Here is a 19,321-nt window from a genome sequence, read left to right on the forward strand (position 1 = left end):
TGAGGATTGTTTGTCCTACTTCCTCCTTCTACGGCCGCGGCCCCGGACGTCACTTCCGGTTTCGCATTGCATCCTGGGAGATGTGTGTCATCAATCCCAGGAGGCAATGGGCATGGCCGGCCGCTCCTCTCATTGCCGATCGCAATCTACAGCCCATGCGCAAGATTGCGATCAGCATTCTGGGTAGCCAGCTTGCAGGGAAATCAGGAAGCGGCAAACGCAGCGGCTACAGATGCCCACACCAGAGATGGCCGCGCTCTGCGATAATTTATAAAAGTAAGAAATGATCTACAATCAAATACTGTACTGTAATCTGAGAATAGTGTTAATGTAATTGGTGATATATTAGTATTAGGGGTATTTTTATGTTAAAAAAAAGGATTTTCCGCCGGAAGTCCGCTTTAACTATACTGTTGTAGTAATTAAAGAGAAAATAAACCCTAAAAAGGAGAAAAAAAAACCTGTAAAGACAAAATCATAATGAGCTAGTATGCATCGCATACTAGCTCATTATGAAATACTTACCTTAAAAGGAAGACCTCGCAGTGCCGCCCACTCAGCGAAAGGGCGGCCTACATGTCCGGCCGCCCTGCTTCCTTGTTTGCGCCCTCCGGCCATCTGATTGGCCGGAGGCGCGATTACATCACTCTGGGATGCGGAAGCCGCTGTTCACGGCACTGGGCTCTGAAGGAATGACACGGGTGGCCGTTCCTTCAGAGCGCATGCGCCGATGACGACATTGGCTGCATGCACTGTAAATATCTCCTAAACGGTGCAAGTTTAGGAGATATTTATAGCACCTATAAGCAGACTTGTATAAAGTACTCGAAATTTCTACTTGAGTAAAAGTACAAGTGCTCGATCAAAAAGTGACTTGAGTAGAAGTGGAAGTGCTCACAGAAAAAGTTACTTAAGTAGAAGTACTAAAGTATTCAACATTTTTTTTACTTAAGTATTGCAAGTAGTTTTTTCAAAAAATTTGCTACTTAAGTACTAAAAGTAAAAAGTACCAGTAGTTTTGAAAAAAAATTTCTACTCAAGTACTGAAAGTAGAAGTACAAGTACTGTGTTATGTAGTTATTAAAGAAAGAAGCCAAAAGTTTGAACATCATATTGTTTTTATTATTTCAAATGATTTATTCAAATGATTAACCTGTGTTTGTTAGTAGTTTCTTGATGCACTTTAAGCGCTGTAGCACAAATTATTTGTTTGTTTCATATTTTCTTTTTATTGGAAAGATTTGGTATAGCAGCTTTTATTATACACAGCCTTTATTTTCGTATGCGCTGATTTACAAATGACATTATACACATTTTTTTGAGCTTTATGCAACCTGCCATCTACTGTTCTGGCAGTGGTAATTCTTATAATAGTAACGAGTAACTATGCAGCACAAAAAAAAATATCGGAGTAGAAGTATCCAAATCATCGAAAAAATGTAGTGAAGTAAAAGTAGAAGTAGGAGAAAAAAATTCTACTCCAGGAAAGTACAGATACCGCATTTCGGTACTTAAGTACAGTACTTAAGTAGTTCTACTTCGTTACTATACATCTCTGCCTATAAGTAAGCCTTAATATAGGCTTACCTATAGATAAATGTCAAAAAAGTGGGTTGACAACCACTTTAACTGGTATATCTATTCTGGAAGTGTTCCTTTAATTCTTTGGACTGATACCCTAGTATTCTCCCAATTTAGGGCGCTATTGTGGCTGTGACTGGTGATGGTGTGAATGACTCCCCTGCCCTGAAGAAGGCCGACATTGGGGTGGCTATGGGCATTGCTGGCTCTGATGTCTCCAAGCAGGCTGCTGACATGATTCTTCTGGATGATAACTTTGCTTCAATCGTCACTGGTGTCGAGGAGGGTAAGGGGCCACTTTGTAATATATGGGCTACACTCTATATGAATATTGACTGCCACTTGGTGTAACACTGTCCACTCATCAACAGGTCGCCTTATCTTTGACAACCTGAAGAAGTCAATTGCCTACACCCTGACCAGTAACATTCCAGAGATCACCCCCTTCCTGCTCTTCATTATGGCCAACATCCCCCTGCCTCTTGGCACTATCACCATCCTGTGCATTGATCTGGGCACTGACATGGTGAGTAGGTCATAAATGGCTCATTGGTGAAAGTGAGAGGAAAGAATATTATGTACCCAGAGCAATCAAAAAGGTTCCAGAACAAGTTAGAACCAGGATGGCTGTCAGGTACAGTCCATCCAATGACCACGTATATGCAAGCTTTTGACAGTCTGCAAAGCCTGAAGAAAAGAGGGATGTTCATTAGTATTGCTCCATAAAGGAAACCTACCATGGGAGAAAAATGAAGGTTTCCATTAGTGACCTTTCCTGCTGAAAATGTTCATTGTCTAGTTGCCATGCCTCTGGCTTCAATGAGTTACTGACCCAGAATAGGTAGGCCAAAAAGGACTTTCCACCAACTCTTCCGACTTGTGCATTCGTTTCCAAGTCAGTGACTCACAAAGTATTAAAGGGTCAGCCAGGAAACTTGAATGAGGAGGCCAGCAATGGCTGCCCACATTATTGGCACAGATGCACCTAAAAGCAGACCCATATTTAAAGTAAACAGGCCTTTACACATACCTATACAGTGCTCTGAAAAAGTATTCATACCCCTTTAAACCTTCCACATTTTATCATGTTACAACCAAAAACGTAAATGTTTTTTATTGGGATTTTATGTGATAGACCAGCACAAAGTGGCAAATAATTATGAAGTGAAAGGGAAATGATTTTCAAAATGTTTTACAAATATCTGAAAAGCGTTGCGTGCATTTGTATTCAGCTCCCTTTACTCTGATACCTCTAATTAAAATTGCCAATGTGTGTAATTTAATATCAGTATAAATACAGCTGTTCTGTGAAGCCCTCAGAGGTTTGTTAAAGAACCTTAGTGAACAAACAGCATCATGAAGGCCAAAGAACACACCAGACAGGTCAGGGATAAAGTTTAAAGCAGGGTTAGATTATAAAAAAAATATCCCAAGCTTTGAACATCTCATGGAGCAAAACGAAAGAGTATGACAAAACTGCAAACCTACCAAGACATGGCCGTGCACCATAAATAATGAGGCTTGTATCAACTTATTTTCCAGGTTCCTGCTATTTCCCTGGCCTATGAAGCAGCCGAGAGTGACATTATGAAGAGACAGCCAAGAAATCCCCGTACAGACAAACTGGTGAATGAAAGATTAATCAGCATGGCATACGGGCAGATTGGTGAGGCCTCATCTCAGATCGTTGCTAAAATTGTATCTCCTAAGGTGATTTACTTTGATTGTCACCTATAACTATCTCTACACCACCTATAGGTATGATTCAGGCTCTTGGTGGCTTTTTCTCCTATTTCGTCATCCTGGCAGAGAATGGTTTCTTGCCATCTCACTTGGTGGGCATTCGGCTAAACTGGGATGACAGAACGGTTAATGACCTGGAAGACAGCTATGGCCAGCAGTGGGTGAGTTGTGAGCTCTTTCCTAAAGAAGTTTTGGGTATTGCCAAGTCTTAAATAAAACTAGTGTCTGGCCTATACTAACATTATAGTTTCTAGTGGACGGTTAGTTTGGATTTGTATTTATAACCAATGGACTTTTGCCTTTGTGAAGGAACTCGGCATGACCGCAAAACACCTATTTGAAACTTTCACACAATAATTACAGACCCTTATAAATAAATGGGCACTTAGCTGTCTATGGGCCATCAGTAACTCATAGTTACATAGTTGGTTATGTTGAAAAAGACACCAGTCCATCCAGTTCAACCTTTGCGTGTGTTTGTCAATAGTAAATCAGAAATCCCTGTATGCTGTGATGGTTAAGGTGCCCAATTAATAGTTATATTTAAACTATTGACACTCCCTGCTGATACCACTGCTTGTGGAAGACCATTCCACATCCTTACTGCTCTGACAGTAAAGAACTCTCTACACAGTTTAAAGTTAAACTTCTTCCTCTTCCAGTTTCAGTCAATGGCCATGTGTCTTTTTAAGCTCCTTTTCACTGAAATGTTTTTTCCCTATACTAAGGTTACCAGTACGGTATTTGTACATCACTATAATTTCCCCTCTCAACCGTCTCCTCTCCAGAGAGAATAAGTTCAATGCTTGTAGTCTTTCCCCATAGCTGAGTAAATGTTTGTGTGGAATTGTATCAAAGGCCTTTGCAAAATCCAGATACACCAGTGCCACATCCACAGGCCTTGCTTTATCTAGATGGCAGCTTACTTCTTCATAGAATGTTAATAGATGGCAAGAACGATCCTTCATGAATCCATGCTGATTACTACTAATGATACTGTTTTCATTACTAAAATCTTGGATATAGTCCCTTATCATCCCCTCCAATAGCTTGCAGACTATTGATGTTAGGCCAACTGGCCTGTAGTTTCAAGGAAATGATATCTCGGCCCTTTAAAAAAAAAAAAAGGTACCTCATTGGCTTTTACAATCAGCTGGTATCATTTGAGTCAGTAAACTGTCCATAAAATTAGGAACAGTGGTCTGGCTATCCCCTTAAGGACTCTCGGCTGGTCCTGGTGACTTATTTATGTTAAGTTTTTCACGTCTATTTCTGATACTGGCTTCTGTTAGCCATAAAGGTACATTCTCTGATGTGTTATTAACATTACAGTCTTGGTTACTATATCCCTCCTTTTTCTTCGTGAGGAGAAGAAAACATTAAAAACCTTTGCCTTCTCTTTGTCTTTTGTAACCAAATTCCCTTTATCATCCTATGGATATCCATTCGGGCTAATATGCTCTGGCCTCACTTTCCTAATGTTAATATATTTAAAAACTTTCTTGGGTTTTGTTTTTACTCTCTTCCGCTATGTGCCTTTCGTGGTCTATTTTAGCCGTCCTGATTGTGCTCCTAACTTCTTCATGCATCCTTTGTATAGTTGGAATGCTGACAATGACCCCTCAGCCTTATAGTTTTTGAAAGCCTTTTCTTTTGCTTTTATATGCATTTTTACATTAGAGTTTAGCCACCCAGGATAATTTTAGCTCTTTTAAGCTTATTTCCCATTGGAATGCACTGGCCAATACCTTTATTTAGTATGCTCTAAAGCACTCCAATTTTTCCTCAGTGTTCCCTGTTCCTAGGATATTATCCCATGTAATATCCTCTAGCAAAGAGCGCAGTTTAGGGAAATTGACTCTTTGGAAATTCAGTGTGCTCATATTACCCTTGTGCTTCTTATTTCTGTGATTTATAATGAATCTAATTGACCTGTGGTCGCTGTTTCCCAAGTTTCCCCATATTTTCACATCCGCAATCAGGTCTGTATTGTTTGTAATCAGTAGGTCTAGCAATGCATTATCTCTTGTTGGTGCATTCACAAACTGACCCATCAAATTATCCTGTAAGACATTTAGGAAATGGCGAGTCTTAGATGAATGAGCGGTACCTTCAAGCACACAACCTGTTGGGAGGGAAGATTATATGGCCACCACACCCCATAACTAAACTAGATTACTGTATATCACATGGATTTAGTGGCCTTATCTGTGCCATGCCATCTTTTGATCATATGCTGAATTTTATTTTTTGGAGTCATGGGGAGGTGTTTTTTTTTAGAAGTTTGGGGGAATTTTAAGGGAAACCAACATGGTTTGGGTCATTTTATTTTCAATTTTCTTTAAAAAAAAAATACTTTTTGTTATAAAAATAATTTATAAAAAAAGCATAAAAAAACTGTAAAAATAAGGTAGGGAAAGAGGGGCAGGCATAAGTAAAGTGACCCTGTAGCTAAAATGGAACTGCCAAGAAAACTCTTTCCTACAAAAGAATGTGAATCCTTACCTCTCCTGCCGTCCACAGTGCCAAATAATAATAATTTCCCAAAGTCTGCTGGGAAACCAACATTTCTGGGAGTGTCAATCTCCTGTGTCCACAGCAGCACTCTGTAGTTCCTCCGGCTGACCCCCACATCTGTGCTTTGTCCTATAGTGATGCGGAGGTAAGTGGGAGGAACCACAGGACACAGCAGGGGACATGGGTGATTGACACTGTTGGAAGTGTCGGTTTCCCAGCAGATTTTGGGGGACAATTTGTCATTATCAAAGCAATGTTTAGTAGCATGGAAAGCAGGAGAGAGGTAAATATTTTTTAGTTCTTCCTTTACAGGGGGTTTCATGTTTCTTCATGTTTGCAACAGGGTCGCTTTAAGTCAACTAAGGGTAACTAAAGATAATTCATAGATCAAAAAGGTATGACTTTACAGGTTCATTGCTTAAGCAGCATATTACAGGACAAGTCTCCCCTGTAGGATGTACTAGGAGGGGGGCTTTACTGAAGACCTCCCAGCCATACCTAATATATCCTTGGTTCACAAGTAATGCTAAATATAACTGATAAAGAAAATGTATATACATCTGTTAGAAACCCACTGGGGACCAACATTATTATACTGTAATACTTTTTACCTTTTCTGTGCTTTAGACATACGAGCAGCGCAAGATTGTGGAATTCACTTGTCATACTGCCTTCTTCGTCAGTATCGTGGTTGTACAATGGGCTGATGTCATCATCTGTAAGACCAGGAGAAACTCCGTATTCCAGCAGGGCATGAAGTAAGGGAACACACATGAACATTTCCTATTCAGTACAAGGTCATCCAGTGCCCAGAGGGAAGATGCTGTGACTATACTTCTATTGTTGGGTGGACAGTAGTAGTTGCCTCATTCAAGTGCCACTCTTTAAAGTGCCCAAAATGTGGAGCGGACCCAGCCCAGGACTAAGTGGTCTACCTGTTGGGCACTAGGGCAGGACATTAGCAGGTTATAGAGGAAACTTTGTGGTGCTGCACCACCACATAAAAACACTGCGCTTGGGGCATCTGCCCCTCCTGCACACCGACCATCCGGCCCTGCTCCATTTTTGTTAAGAAAAAACACCTGCTTGCATCCTGTAGATCAGTGATGGGGAACCTTGGCACCCCAGATATTTTGGAACTACATTTCCCATGATGCCCAACTACACTGCTGAGTGCATGAACATCATGGGAAATGTAGTTCCAAACATCTGGGGTGCCAAGATTCCCCATCACTGCTGTAGATAATGAGACATGGTTTTGTAGTGCAGTCATTGGGTTGACCTATTAGACATGATCACTCCCAATGTATTAAAAAAAAAAAAAAAAACTTCTACCCCCCCACTCATTTAGATTCAGCTTTTTTTTCCCTAATATCTTACCAGAGATTGAAATGCAAGTGCAGGAAGGTTGGGGATGCCTTTATATTGATCTCATGTTCTATGGAGATTTCAATTAACCAATTACAAAAGCAGGGGGATGTGGACTTTGGGAAGGTCTGCACTATAAATAGTGTACTGCCACTGCGGGTTACAAGAAAAATTAGACAATTTTATTGGGCAGATTCACAAAAACATAACTTGCTATAGACTGAAAAGGAAATATGGCTTGTGTAGCATTTAAATACATCCATTGTTATTAGGAAAAGTTGAGTTAATAGATTATATATCCAGTACCTACTATCTAGATAACCCTGAGCTTTTGTTTGTCATTGCAGGAATAAAATCCTAATTTTTGGTCTTTTTGAAGAAACAGCATTAGCAGCTTTCTTGTCGTATTGCCCTGGAATGGACATTGCACTGAGAATGTACCCACTAAAGTAAGTGCGTTGTGAGGCCAGGTTTAGTTTTGATGGGTGTGTGACAATAAAGGAAACCTGTCATGGAAGATATCTGTGGACTTCTATTGTTGGTTTTCATGAAAATGTTGGTTGCCTGGCTGTCACGGGCTCCAGTACTTGAACACTGACCTGGAGCAAGCATGTGTCTAGTGAAATAGAAACTCCTGACCCTGAATCCTATAGTGTCAGAAAATGCCACTCTCCTCGAGCCAATTTATTTTTTAAGAGATGTTGCTATTTCTAAAAACATGTTAACGCTGAACTCCAGGGAAAGCAGCACTTTTACTTACCCAATCCAATGCTCCCCCAGTCTCCTCCAGGTTGTAAGACCAGTGCCCACAGCCTCTTTTCTATGCTCTGGTCGGTTGGATGCCATTTGGCATCAAGACCAAGGCAGAAGCCCATAGCCCTCTTGGATGTAAGGATGCCGAGGGACAGTCTACAAACCAGAGCATTATGGAGAAAAGGAAATCGCCAAGAGGATCGGGTACATAAAACACTCTTTAGTGTGCCCCCTAGACTTAAGCATTTAACCTTAACAGTGGAGTGGGGTAGCCCACTGCAAAGGTAGATTTTTGGCTAATTCCCAGAGTTCATCTTCAAGCCACGTGGGCACAATATTGGCATCTACAGTAAATTTTACATTGGGCTGGTGTCCCTGTGTGGAGATTCTCCCCATTCAGATCTCAGAGAAGGAACCACAGCTGCTGGGGGTCGTTCAGATTTCTATTCTGATTTCATAACTTTAAGCACCGCATATGGCTATGATTAGGGAGGGAAGTCTTTCAGGCATGATCTTCTTTTGTGGCTCTAAGAATTTATGTGGCTCTAAGGAAGCCGATCCTGAAACGTGTGTCACAGTAAACCATGTCCTTAAGTGAACCTTCCATTCCAACTGGTCCTTTGATGGAAGGGGCATATTTCTGTGGGATAAAGAAAATGTATAATGCTTTAAAAAGCCATTTGTAAACCAGCCCCCCCAAAAGTACCACCTCCAGCCTCTGGCTTTTCCAGGTCAAATGGAAGGTATGCTTTTTGGTCAACCCCCTGCCCACCCCCCCCCCCCCCACCTAAGTGGCTTTAAAACCCCATTTGTAAACAAGCCCCCCCCAAAAATACCACCTCTGGCCTCTGACTTTTCCAGGTCAAATGGAAGGTATGCTTTTTTGGCCAGTCTCCTGCCCACCCCAACCCAAGTTGCTTTAAAAACCCATTTCTAAACAAGCCCCCCAAAAAATACCACCTCCAGCCTCTGACTTTTCAAGGTGACAACACCATGCCTCCTGGCAAAGCTGAGAGTGCACTCTCCAGCCCATTGCAAGCCTGCATTCTCATTAACTTTTGGGCTCCCAGTTCTGCCAGGAAGCAGTGCCTCCTGAAAACATCATAGACTGGGGAATTGGTTTACAAATGACTTCTAACACCATTTGCTTTGGGAAGCAGGGAACTGGCAAAAATAGTGGACCTTTTGTTTGCCATGGAATGTTCACTTTTCAGAACTGCCACCTTTCACCATGCCTACCAAACACTACTGCACCATGCCATACTTAGCAATTTATGCTTTCTTTAGCCCATAGAAATGTATCCCGAACAAGAAAGGACCAATTGGTTGTTTGCCCCCCTCTCCCACCCCAGCTAAAGGTTCCCAGTACCCCCTCTACATCTATACAGTCAAATATTGCCACGTGCCAAATATTTCTCTCTTTCATTAGAACAACTGTGTATGTGAACCTGAAATCATTGCACCTCAGGACATGGGCATAAAATGACAGTGAACCTGTCATGACAAATATTGAGGCTGCCATTGTTGACCTCCTACTAGAAATGCTAGTTGGCTAACTTTAATGTGAATGCATTGACTTTAATACGTTTAGTCATTGACCTGGAGCAAGTAAGCAAATCAGAAAAACTAGGAGAAAACTTATTTACATACTTTTCTGCATTGGTTTCTCAAACCGTTGAAGGGAGAGCTTTAACAATGACAGCCAGGTGCCTAGCATTTTATGAAGCCAAATCAACATTGGCTGTGTATGTATCTTTCATGACAAGTCTTCATTAATTGTTGATTGTATACATTTTTAGGCATTCTCCCTGTGCTCTACAATGAACTCAGCCAGAAATGTACAATCATTATTTCATCAAATGCCAGTGTATAGCCTACAGGCAACTCAAGCAACATGAACTGAATTGCTTGTACTGGGGATTAAAGGGAACGTATGCTGAGAGCAATGTGCAAGCTGCCATTGCTGATCTCCCTCTGAAAATACTGTCCATGTCCAGCCCTCATAATGATTAAATATATTCACTATTATTTGAGTCAGTGACCCAGAATAAGTATGCAGATCACAGGTATGCGTTGTGTGTGACTTCTAGCTTAGTGAATGAGAAAGTACTGTAACTAAAGACAGTCAGGCAGCTAGCATTTTCAGATGGGGCCAGTGATACCAATTTTTCATAGATCTTAGTATAGGATCCAAAAAAAAAGATGCTTCTGTCAAGTTTTCTCCATTAACTAAATATAAGCTTGGGTTCAGTCCAAACCCCTGTCTGGCCAAACCAGGAAGTAAACTGTCAGTACCAGCCCAATCATCTGTGGACTGGACAGTCTCCATCCCACAGCTACACGATACAAAGGGTCTGGGATGCTGGTACATCATTGACCTAATATGGCCATATTAGGGCAAAGAGGTCAACAGGCACAGCTAATTCGGCCAGTGCTGACCGCTTCCTTCTGGGTTGACAGGACATAGGTTTGGACTGAACCCAAGCAAATCCTAAAGCCTCGTACACACGCAATGAATTTCCGCCGACCGGTCGTCCGTCTTTTGTCCAGAGTGGTGGTGTCTGTTGGTTGGAATGTGCTCTAGACTGCACACGAATTTTCCCGCACGACAGAATTCTACTTCAGAAGTGATGTCATGTGTTGGATTGCTTTCTGTGTGTTCTTTCCTCTCTGAGCATGCCTAGTCTTGCTCATAAGATTTTTCCCGATCGAAATCTCTACTAATGAGACGAAAATCGGACGTGTTTTGACAGAGGACAAAAATTTTATAGCCTGCACACCAGGATTTTTTCGGCTGAAAAGTCGGAGTCGGTTGTCGGAAGCACCATACTAACAAGCCGAAAATCGGCAGCTCGGTCGTCGGACGACATTTCCCAGCCGAATTTCTACTCGTGTGTACGGGGCTTTACTCAATGAAGTCTTGGAAAGCTATAAAAACTTAACAGAAGTAGTTACTCTTCCCAGTCTATCCAAAACCAAAAAGAAAACAATTTTGGTTGGAGTTGGGCTTTAACTGTAGTTCAAGTTTATTGTAGAATCATAGAACAAAAACCACAAATTCCTTTGAGCTAGAACAGGCATATGTTTAAAATGAGATTGGGTTACTAAGCTGCCTTTTATTTTCTTCATCCAGACCCAGCTGGTGGTTCTGTGCCTTCCCATACAGCTTCCTCATCTTTATATATGATGAGATCCGGAAACTTATCCTTAGGCGACACCCAGGAGGTAAGTCAATGTGGCATGCAGGCCGAGTTGTGTGTTTGCATTGTATATATAGGTTGCAAATTACAGCAGCCAATCATGTTATCTATATGATAGTTTTAAGCAGACTTTGGTAAACTTGCCACCCAAACTATGAGCACATAAAATGAAGAATATATTTTGTATACTACTGGCATATATACTTGACCTGTCCGGATATCTCCCTATCATAATTCTCTGCCTAGAAGCACTCTCAGTCAATCTGCCCTATTGCTTTGCACAGTTCTTGTCAGTCTAACACTGAACATACTCACAGGAGGAGAGAACACAGATATTATTATTTCAGGTACTTATATAGCGCTGTCAGCGCTTTACATATACATTGTACATTCACATCAGTCCCTGCCCTCAAGGATCTTACAATCTAAGGTCCCTAACTCACATACATACACAGTAGGGCCAATTTTTTTTTTTTTTTTTTTTTTAATACCGGATCCAATTAACCTACCAGCATGTCTTTGGAGTGTGGGAGGAAACCGGAGTACCCGGAGGAAACCCACGCAGGCACAGGGAGAACATGCAAACTCCAGGCAGGTAGTGTCGTGGTTGGGATTCGAACCAACGACCCTCTTGCTGCTAGGTGAAAGTGCTAACCACTACACCACTGTGGCACCAAGATATGGCCTTGTCCATGTGCTGCCACCACTCTACTGTACATTGCTGAATAGTACAATAGGAACTAGAAATGTACCACCTATGATTACTTTTTACAGTATATTCACCCAAAAAGGGTAATAATAATAATGGATGATATCCTTTACCATAATTTTAGGGGTGCAGGGTGTTGAGTTGTATATATGGAGTATGGTTGCAGTATTAAGAGTAAGGTAGAGTATAGCCAAAGTTCAGGTGTTTCCTGTGAAGAGCACTAAAAAAAAAAAAAAAAAAAAAAAAAAAAGCTAAGGCATGCAAAGACATTATAGATATCTATGTGCGTCCAACCTTGTGCCAAAAGTTTGGGGAAGACCTTTTCTGTTCCAGCCCCTATTCACGAAGCCAGCTCTATAAAGACATGGTTGGATAAGTGTGGCGAGGAAGAACTCTTGTGGCCCTAACTTCAGCCCTACTGAACAAATTTGGAATAAATTAGAAAAACGATTGCAAGCCAGGTCTTCTCAATGAATCAGTGTAGCACATAGTACTTGACATCACAAATGTTTCTTTGGCTGAATACCCACAAAACCCAACAGATGCACTTTTCTTTTGGAAAGCCTGCTTAGAACGTCTGGAGGCTCTTAAAGCAACAAAGTCAAGGGCCAACTCTATACAAATACTAATGGCTCTTGATTAGGATATCCAAAAATCTCATATACACTATATTGTCAAAGTATTGGGACGTCTGCCTTTACATGCACATGAACTTTAATGGCATCTCAGTCTATAGGGTCTAATGAGTTGGCCCACCTTTGCAGCTATAACAACTTCAAGTCTTCTGGGAAGGTTGTCAACAAGCTTTAGGCAGTGTGTCAATGGGAATGTTTAACCATTCTTCCAGAAGCGCATTTGTGAGGTCAGGCACTCATGTTGGACGAGAAGGCCTGGCTTGCAGTCTCCGCTCTAATTAATCCAAAAGGTGTTCTATCAGGTTGAGGTCAGGACTCTGTGCAGGCCAGTCAAGTTCCTACACCCCAAACTCGCTCATCCAGGCTAATCAAGTTCCTCGACCCCAAACTCGCTCATCCATGTCTTTATGGACCTTGCTTTGTGCACTGGTGTGAAGTCATGTTGGAACAGGAAGGGGCCATCCCCAAACTGTTCCCACAAAGTTGGGGGCATTAAATTGTCCAAAATGTCTTGGTATGCTAAAGCCTAAGAGGTCCCTTCACTGGAACTAAGGGGCCAAGTCCAACCCCTGAAAAACAACCCCACACCATAATCTCCCCCCTCCACCAAGTGATTTGGACCAGTGCACAAAGCAAGGTCCATAAAGACATGAATGACCTCAACCCGATACAGCACCTTTGGGATGAATTAGAGCAGAGACTGCAGGCCAGGCCTTCTCATTCAACATCATAGACACACTCCTAAACCTTGTGGACAGCCTTCCCAGAAAAGTTTAAGCTGTTATAGCTGCAAAGGGTGGACCAACTCAATAGTGAACTCTACGGAATAAGACTGGAATGCCATTAAATTGCATGTCAAGGCAGGTGTCCCAATACTTTTGACAATATAGTGTATATGTAATGGTCAGGGGTCCACAAACATTTGGCCATATAGTGTAAATATGGAACAAATAACTGCAATAATCTTTGGTGTCCCATATTAAAGCCAGAGATTTCCTGGCAGCCATGGCACGTGACTAAATACTGTGGCATCTGGTCATGTGGTCAATGCTGAAGGAAAAATACCTCTCCCTGTGTGTTAAATAAACTGATCAATTAATGATCTTTATTTCCTTTTTCTTTTACAGGTTGGGTAGAAAAAGAATCCTATTATTAAATTCGCCGAGACGCATCTCCCAGACCTGGACCCTCTCTAACCTCCGAATCCCCCTCCCCTTTGAATCAAACAAAACAAAAAAAAAATGAAGAAAAAAGACACAACAAGAACATAATTAAAAAAACAAAAAAAAAAAAAAAAAAACCAGAAAACAAACCCAAAATAAAACAGCAACAAGCTCCACCGGATTCTAAGAATTACAAAAGGCGCCATAACTCCCACCTGCCAAGCCTTCTGTTCCAGATTCCATGTTGGTTTTTTTCAAGTCATTTCTCTCCCCCACTTTTTTTCTGTAAAATTATAAATATATATATAAATATATATTATATATAAATATAAATAGAAACCAGGATTTTCTTTCTTTTTTTTTATTATTATTTGCTTCTATAATGTTTTATTTATAAAGGAGGGGGAGAGAGAGGATTGTTAACAGAGAAGGTGATCGAGTGGAGGGTCTAAAAAATTTTTTGGATGGAGAATAAATACGGATTTTAAGCTCTTCACTCTTTGGGAAATCTGGTTTTTGGAGTGCCAGGACAAAGAATGGGAAGGAAAAGTGGAGAAACCATTGAATTAGGCGGGAGGGCAGTACAAACTCTCTTCCTAACAACCTCTATGCTGCCAAAGGCTTCTGAACACACCGCTCTACGTACATATACCAGTAATGTGCTGCTTCATCAGCTTTAGGGTTATTCCGGGGATTTGCGAGGGCACCGGTACTGTGGTCACATGACACCTCATGAACAATGTCTGGTGTACAGCGTAGGGTCTTTACGGGGGCATTATTAGGGCCCTTTGACTTCTAGAGAGACCCGAAGAGTCTCCATATCGAAGTCTCATCTGTGTAATAAATACCCCCTTCACCCAACCACCCCACTTAATATTCCTCCATATCTGATGTACTCGGTCTTTATGAGCGAGAGAGGTTCATGTATTTTGTCTGTTTTTAGGAGGGGGTGAGAGCTAAACGTCCTGATGTCTGTGTATTAGAAGGGGGTGATAGGTACCTTGTTCTGATGTCTGTGTATTAGGAGGGAATGGTGAGTGTATGTCTCATTGTGATCACAGGGTGGAGGTACAGATCGTCGTATGTTAGAGAAACAGAGAGGGCTGGGGGGTCTGTTTGAAAGGGTAAAGTAGCCAGGCCTAGAGCTACGGGATGGACAATAGCTTTGATAGCTACTTAAGGAGTAAGAACCAGAGACTGGGTAGTTACAGTAGAGGAGCAAAGACTTAAGGCTAAAGCGGTGTCAATGGGCAGTTGGGTACATGGTGACACCAAGATCTTAGGAGCACAACACGAAATGGTAGGGCTGGTTCACTCATATGTCTGCCGCTCCAACCTATCCTTTGTCATGGTTATGTAAAAAAAGATAAAAAAATTGGTTGACAAATGCATAAAGAAGCAACGTTCTGTCTTCACTAAGCCCAAAGTGCTTTCAATAAAATATGACTGGGTAGACGGGCTGCAGACAGATGTGTACAACTTGCCTTGTTGCGGAAGCCTGTTTGAGACCAGCGGCAGTTGCGTGGCCACAGTTGATTTGGTGCAAGGGGGGAAGAACCCGCCGGGCTAACAGATGAATGATGATGTAAAGGTGGTGGGAGGGAAGTAGCCGAGAGCCAGCAAGCAATAAAAAGAGGGCACAGAATGGGCGATATGAAACGGAGAGGTGTGTCTGTGGACCAGAGCTGGATGTTGATAGGCTGAAGAGTGACCCTGGTACCTCCTAATCGGTGGAGGGGTTGAGTGCAGTTTGTGTCTGTTATGTGTCTCCACCCCCCCTCTTGCATTAGTTTTTGTCAGGTTGTCAGACTTTTTTTATCTTGTGTTTTCCTGCCATTTTCTGTGATTTACAAAAATAAATAATAATAAAAAAAATACCCCAAAAAACTGCAAACTGTCTGATTTCTGGTTTTAAATGAACGAAAAGGTATGGGTACAAACTTTATTTTGACAGGTACAGCTACTGCAAGTAGAGACAGGACCGGACAAATACCTATAGGACTCAATCCCCGGTTTGTTTAACCTCCCTGGTGGTCTGATTATGTAAAGATTTCTGTGCTAAAAGCGCTACATTGTTTTGCATGGAAATCGGTTTTATATTTTAAAACTCCCCTTCCCCTGCGATCCCCCGCCGTCCTCCCATTGTGTGCTCGGGCCAATGCCGGCACCTGTCTTCTGGTTTCCTTCCCTGCGAGCGTTGCGACACAGGGGGGTGGAACCGGCGGCAATTTCAAAAATGTAAATAAACCAAATAACATGATACAAAGTTGTGAACGGATTACACTGTATCATGCTATTTCACCTGGTGACTTTTCCAGTGCTTTGTGCCTGGAAAATTGAGAACGACCATGGCATCCAAAAAGCGTTCTTTTTGCGCAAAAGCGTTTTTAGACAACTGGAAAACAGCGAAACTGAGTTACTTGAAGAGCTGAGCAGCAGCGATTTGTGGGAAAATTCGTCATCAGGTACGGAAAGGGACGACTGCGACGATTCTGATGTCTCTTTCTGGCACATCGCTCCGTTGGAAATTCTGAAGAATCATTTGATATTCTTCCCAAATTCCACAAGCGATGTGTCAGAAAGCGACATCAGAATTGTCGCTGTTGTCACTTTCCATACCTGATGATGAATTTTCCAACAAATCGCTTTCTCTCAGTTCTATAAGTAACTCAGTTTCGCTGTTTTTCAGTTCCTCTAAAAGCGCTTTTGCGCAAAAAAAAATGTTTTTTGGAAGCCATGGTCGTTCTCTATTTTCCAGGCACAAAGAACTGGAAAAGCATTGGAAAAGTCACCAGGTGCAATCCTGTGGTGAAATGGCATGATACAGTGTAATCTGTTAGGATCACAGCTTTGTAGCATCTCATTTGCTGTATTTACACTTTTGAAATTGCCGCCGGTTCCACCTCCCTGCGTCGCAATGCTCGCAGGGAAGAGAACCGGAAGGCAAGTGCTGTCATCGGCCGAGCACACAGCGGGGAGAGAATGTGAGGATGGTGGGGAATCGCAGGGAAGGCGAGTGTGATTCTGGGGTAATCCCGAGTGTGGCTCAGGGTTACCGCTTTTGGTACTGAAAATTAACCCCCGAGCCACACTCGGGAATACCGCTATGGAGGTTAAAGCGTAACTCCACTTTTGTTGAGAAAAAACATTCCCCTCTGGGTGATCTCTGTACATTGCAGGGATTTTAACAAACTTTGTTGCAGATTCCTACCTTTTGCTATTCTGAAGAAATCATTGTTTGTCTCTGTGCTGAGTGGGTCTAATGGGAGTGGTTTCATAATTATCTATCAGCTGTGGCAGCTGCTGGGCTCTAAAAGAAAAGCTGCTGGGTCTGCATCCCTTTAGACGTGTTCCTAGTGGGAGTATCTCACCAAAAATTACATTTTTGTTGCAGGGGATGCCATAAATCGGACTTGTATATTTGGTAGACTTCTGGGAAAATCCGTGAGCCAATCACACAAGCAGAAAATTATGTTTCTGGGGTGTGGTCAGTATACATTTTGCGTACAGAACAGCTCCAGGTAGCCATATTGCATTGTATTTTCAGAAAATTACAACAGCTTCAGAACGGAAAGGTCATTTTTAATAACATTCAATTAAAATATGATTTGTGTTGCAATTGTATACGCTATATTATTTTTTTCTTTATTTGGTGATAATTTTCCCCACTGCTAGCAGCTATAGCCAGACAATTGAAGAATGGATTTTGGCACAACCAGCATGCCCATAGATGGATAGAATCTCAGTTGGTCCCCACTGAACCGGCCGAGACTTGACCCATCCATGACCGGTGTTCCGTGAAAAAACCATACCCGTGAGAAAACCATACCCTCGTCACTTCCGGAGGGTATGGATTTCTCACGGTACTTTAACTTGCGGCAGTTACATTATAACAGCTCCTCTGCATCATGCCTCATGTCCGCTCCTTCCCCTGTCACTTCCCTGATCTCGGTTAATAAATATAAAAGCGGATCACGGAGCACAGATCGCCGTCACTTACATTTCATACACCCGCCGCCGCTTTTATATTTATTAGGGGACATCAGGGAAGTGACAGGGAGAGGAGATGATTGCTGTTGCAGCAGAACTGTTTTAATGTTACCGCCGCAAGTATTAGTGCCGTTAACATATCATACCCTCCGAGCATGCGCACTTGTTAACTTCTTTCTTGTTCAATCACGTCTCCGGGGCTCTGAGCATGCGCTCTGCTGCGCTGCTCTGCTGTTTCAGACCGGAAGTGACGAGGGGTATGGTTTCTTTACGGGGTATGGTTTTTTAACGTTACACCGGCTTAAGAGCTTTCTGTAAGGCTGACCCATACACTATTGAGCAGGCTTTGTTGAAGCTTTTAATGTACCATTCAATCTCAGTTTGTAAATGTTGAACACAGATTCTATTTGGAGTGCTCATAAACAAGCTGCTAGCGGGCTTCAGCACGTCTTTAAGCAAACTTCAAGCAGGCTTTCAACAAGCTTCAAGTGGCAATCAGCACATCCATTATAATCTATGTTCAACATTTACAAACTAAAGTTGATGGTACACTAAAAGCTTCACCAAAGCTTGCCTAAAGCTGAAATCTATCTTTTGATATACTTTACATAGTTCATTTGGGCCCGCTTGGTCCATACAAACTATATCCCTCACTAACATCTGAGGCTGCTGGATGTGCAGTATAAACTGAATGTAGCTGAATCTATATACAGCATACCGCACTGTGTTCCGGGTTCAAGCCAAGACTTCCTGTCTCATACCCGGAACACAGTAGAGTCTATTACAACTGAGCTCAGCCATTCAGAGAAAGCAATGTATTCTAGCAATGAATACAAAGCTTCCTCTGATTTACTGAGTTAGAGAGGCAGACTGATGAGCTCACAACCTCTGACTCAGCCAATCAGAGGAAGCTTTGTATTCATTGCTAGAATACATTGCTTTCTCTGAATGGCTGAGCTCCGTTGTGATAGACTCTACTGTGTTCCGGGTGTGAGACAGGAAGTCTCAGCTTGAACTCGGAACACAGTGCGGTATGTATGTAGATTCAGCTACATACAGTTTATACTGCACATCCAGCAGCCTCAGATGTTAGTGAGGGATATAGTTTGTATGGACCAAGCTGGCCCAACTGACCTATGTAAAGTATATCAAAAGATGGAGTTCAGCTTTGGTGAAGCTTTTATTGCACCATCAACTTTACTTTGTAAATCTTGAACATAGATTCTATGTTACATACAGTTTATACCACACATCCAGCGGCCGTAGATGTTAGTGTGGGACGTAGTTTGTTTGAGCCAAGCTGGTAAAGAATATCAAAAGATTGAGTTCAGTTTTAAAGCTCTGCAAATGCTTTGTCAAAGTTTGCTGTTCACACTGCTCTTATATAAGGTGAAGTTCATGCGAAACAGGCCTTGCAGCTTTCTTCCTCTCTCTGTTGTATCACAAGGTAAATTTAAACTGCTAAGGCAGGCCTGCGATTGGTGGTGGTGAGAAGGCAGGTTTGTGATTTGGTTGCTGTGGGGAAGCCTCTTAAGCAATCTGAAATAACTGGATTTTCGTCTTACCGTAAAATCCTTTTCTCTGTGGTTCACAGACGGACATAGCTTCAAGTCTTCAGACCATTGGGCTTATGCTCTTGCTCTCTAGGAGTAGGACTAGGCG

General features: G+C 42.1%; 1 protein-coding gene across 1 annotated transcript in view; it reads left to right on the plus strand.

Annotated features, from left to right (window-relative positions):
- The window catches only part of ATP1A3 (ATPase Na+/K+ transporting subunit alpha 3), a 132,159-nt gene extending 116,857 nt beyond the window's left edge, over window positions 1-15,302 (plus strand). The window contains exons 16-23 of the mRNA XM_082273100.1: window positions 1,699-1,867; window positions 1,953-2,107; window positions 3,124-3,247; window positions 3,340-3,485; window positions 6,469-6,599; window positions 7,557-7,658; window positions 11,096-11,187; window positions 13,634-15,302. Of these exons, the coding sequence (XP_082129226.1) occupies window positions 1,699-1,867; window positions 1,953-2,107; window positions 3,124-3,247; window positions 3,340-3,485; window positions 6,469-6,599; window positions 7,557-7,658; window positions 11,096-11,187; window positions 13,634-13,662 (948 nt within the window). The 3' untranslated portion in view covers window positions 13,663-15,302. The remainder of the gene's footprint in view (window positions 1-1,698; window positions 1,868-1,952; window positions 2,108-3,123; window positions 3,248-3,339; window positions 3,486-6,468; window positions 6,600-7,556; window positions 7,659-11,095; window positions 11,188-13,633) is intronic.
- The last annotated feature ends 4,019 nt before the right edge of the window (window positions 15,303-19,321 follow it).

This window comes from Pelophylax lessonae (genome assembly GCF_965119305.1).
Source record: "Pelophylax lessonae genome assembly, chromosome: 12".
In the NCBI taxonomy this organism is placed as follows: Eukaryota; Metazoa; Chordata; class Amphibia; order Anura; family Ranidae; genus Pelophylax; species Pelophylax lessonae.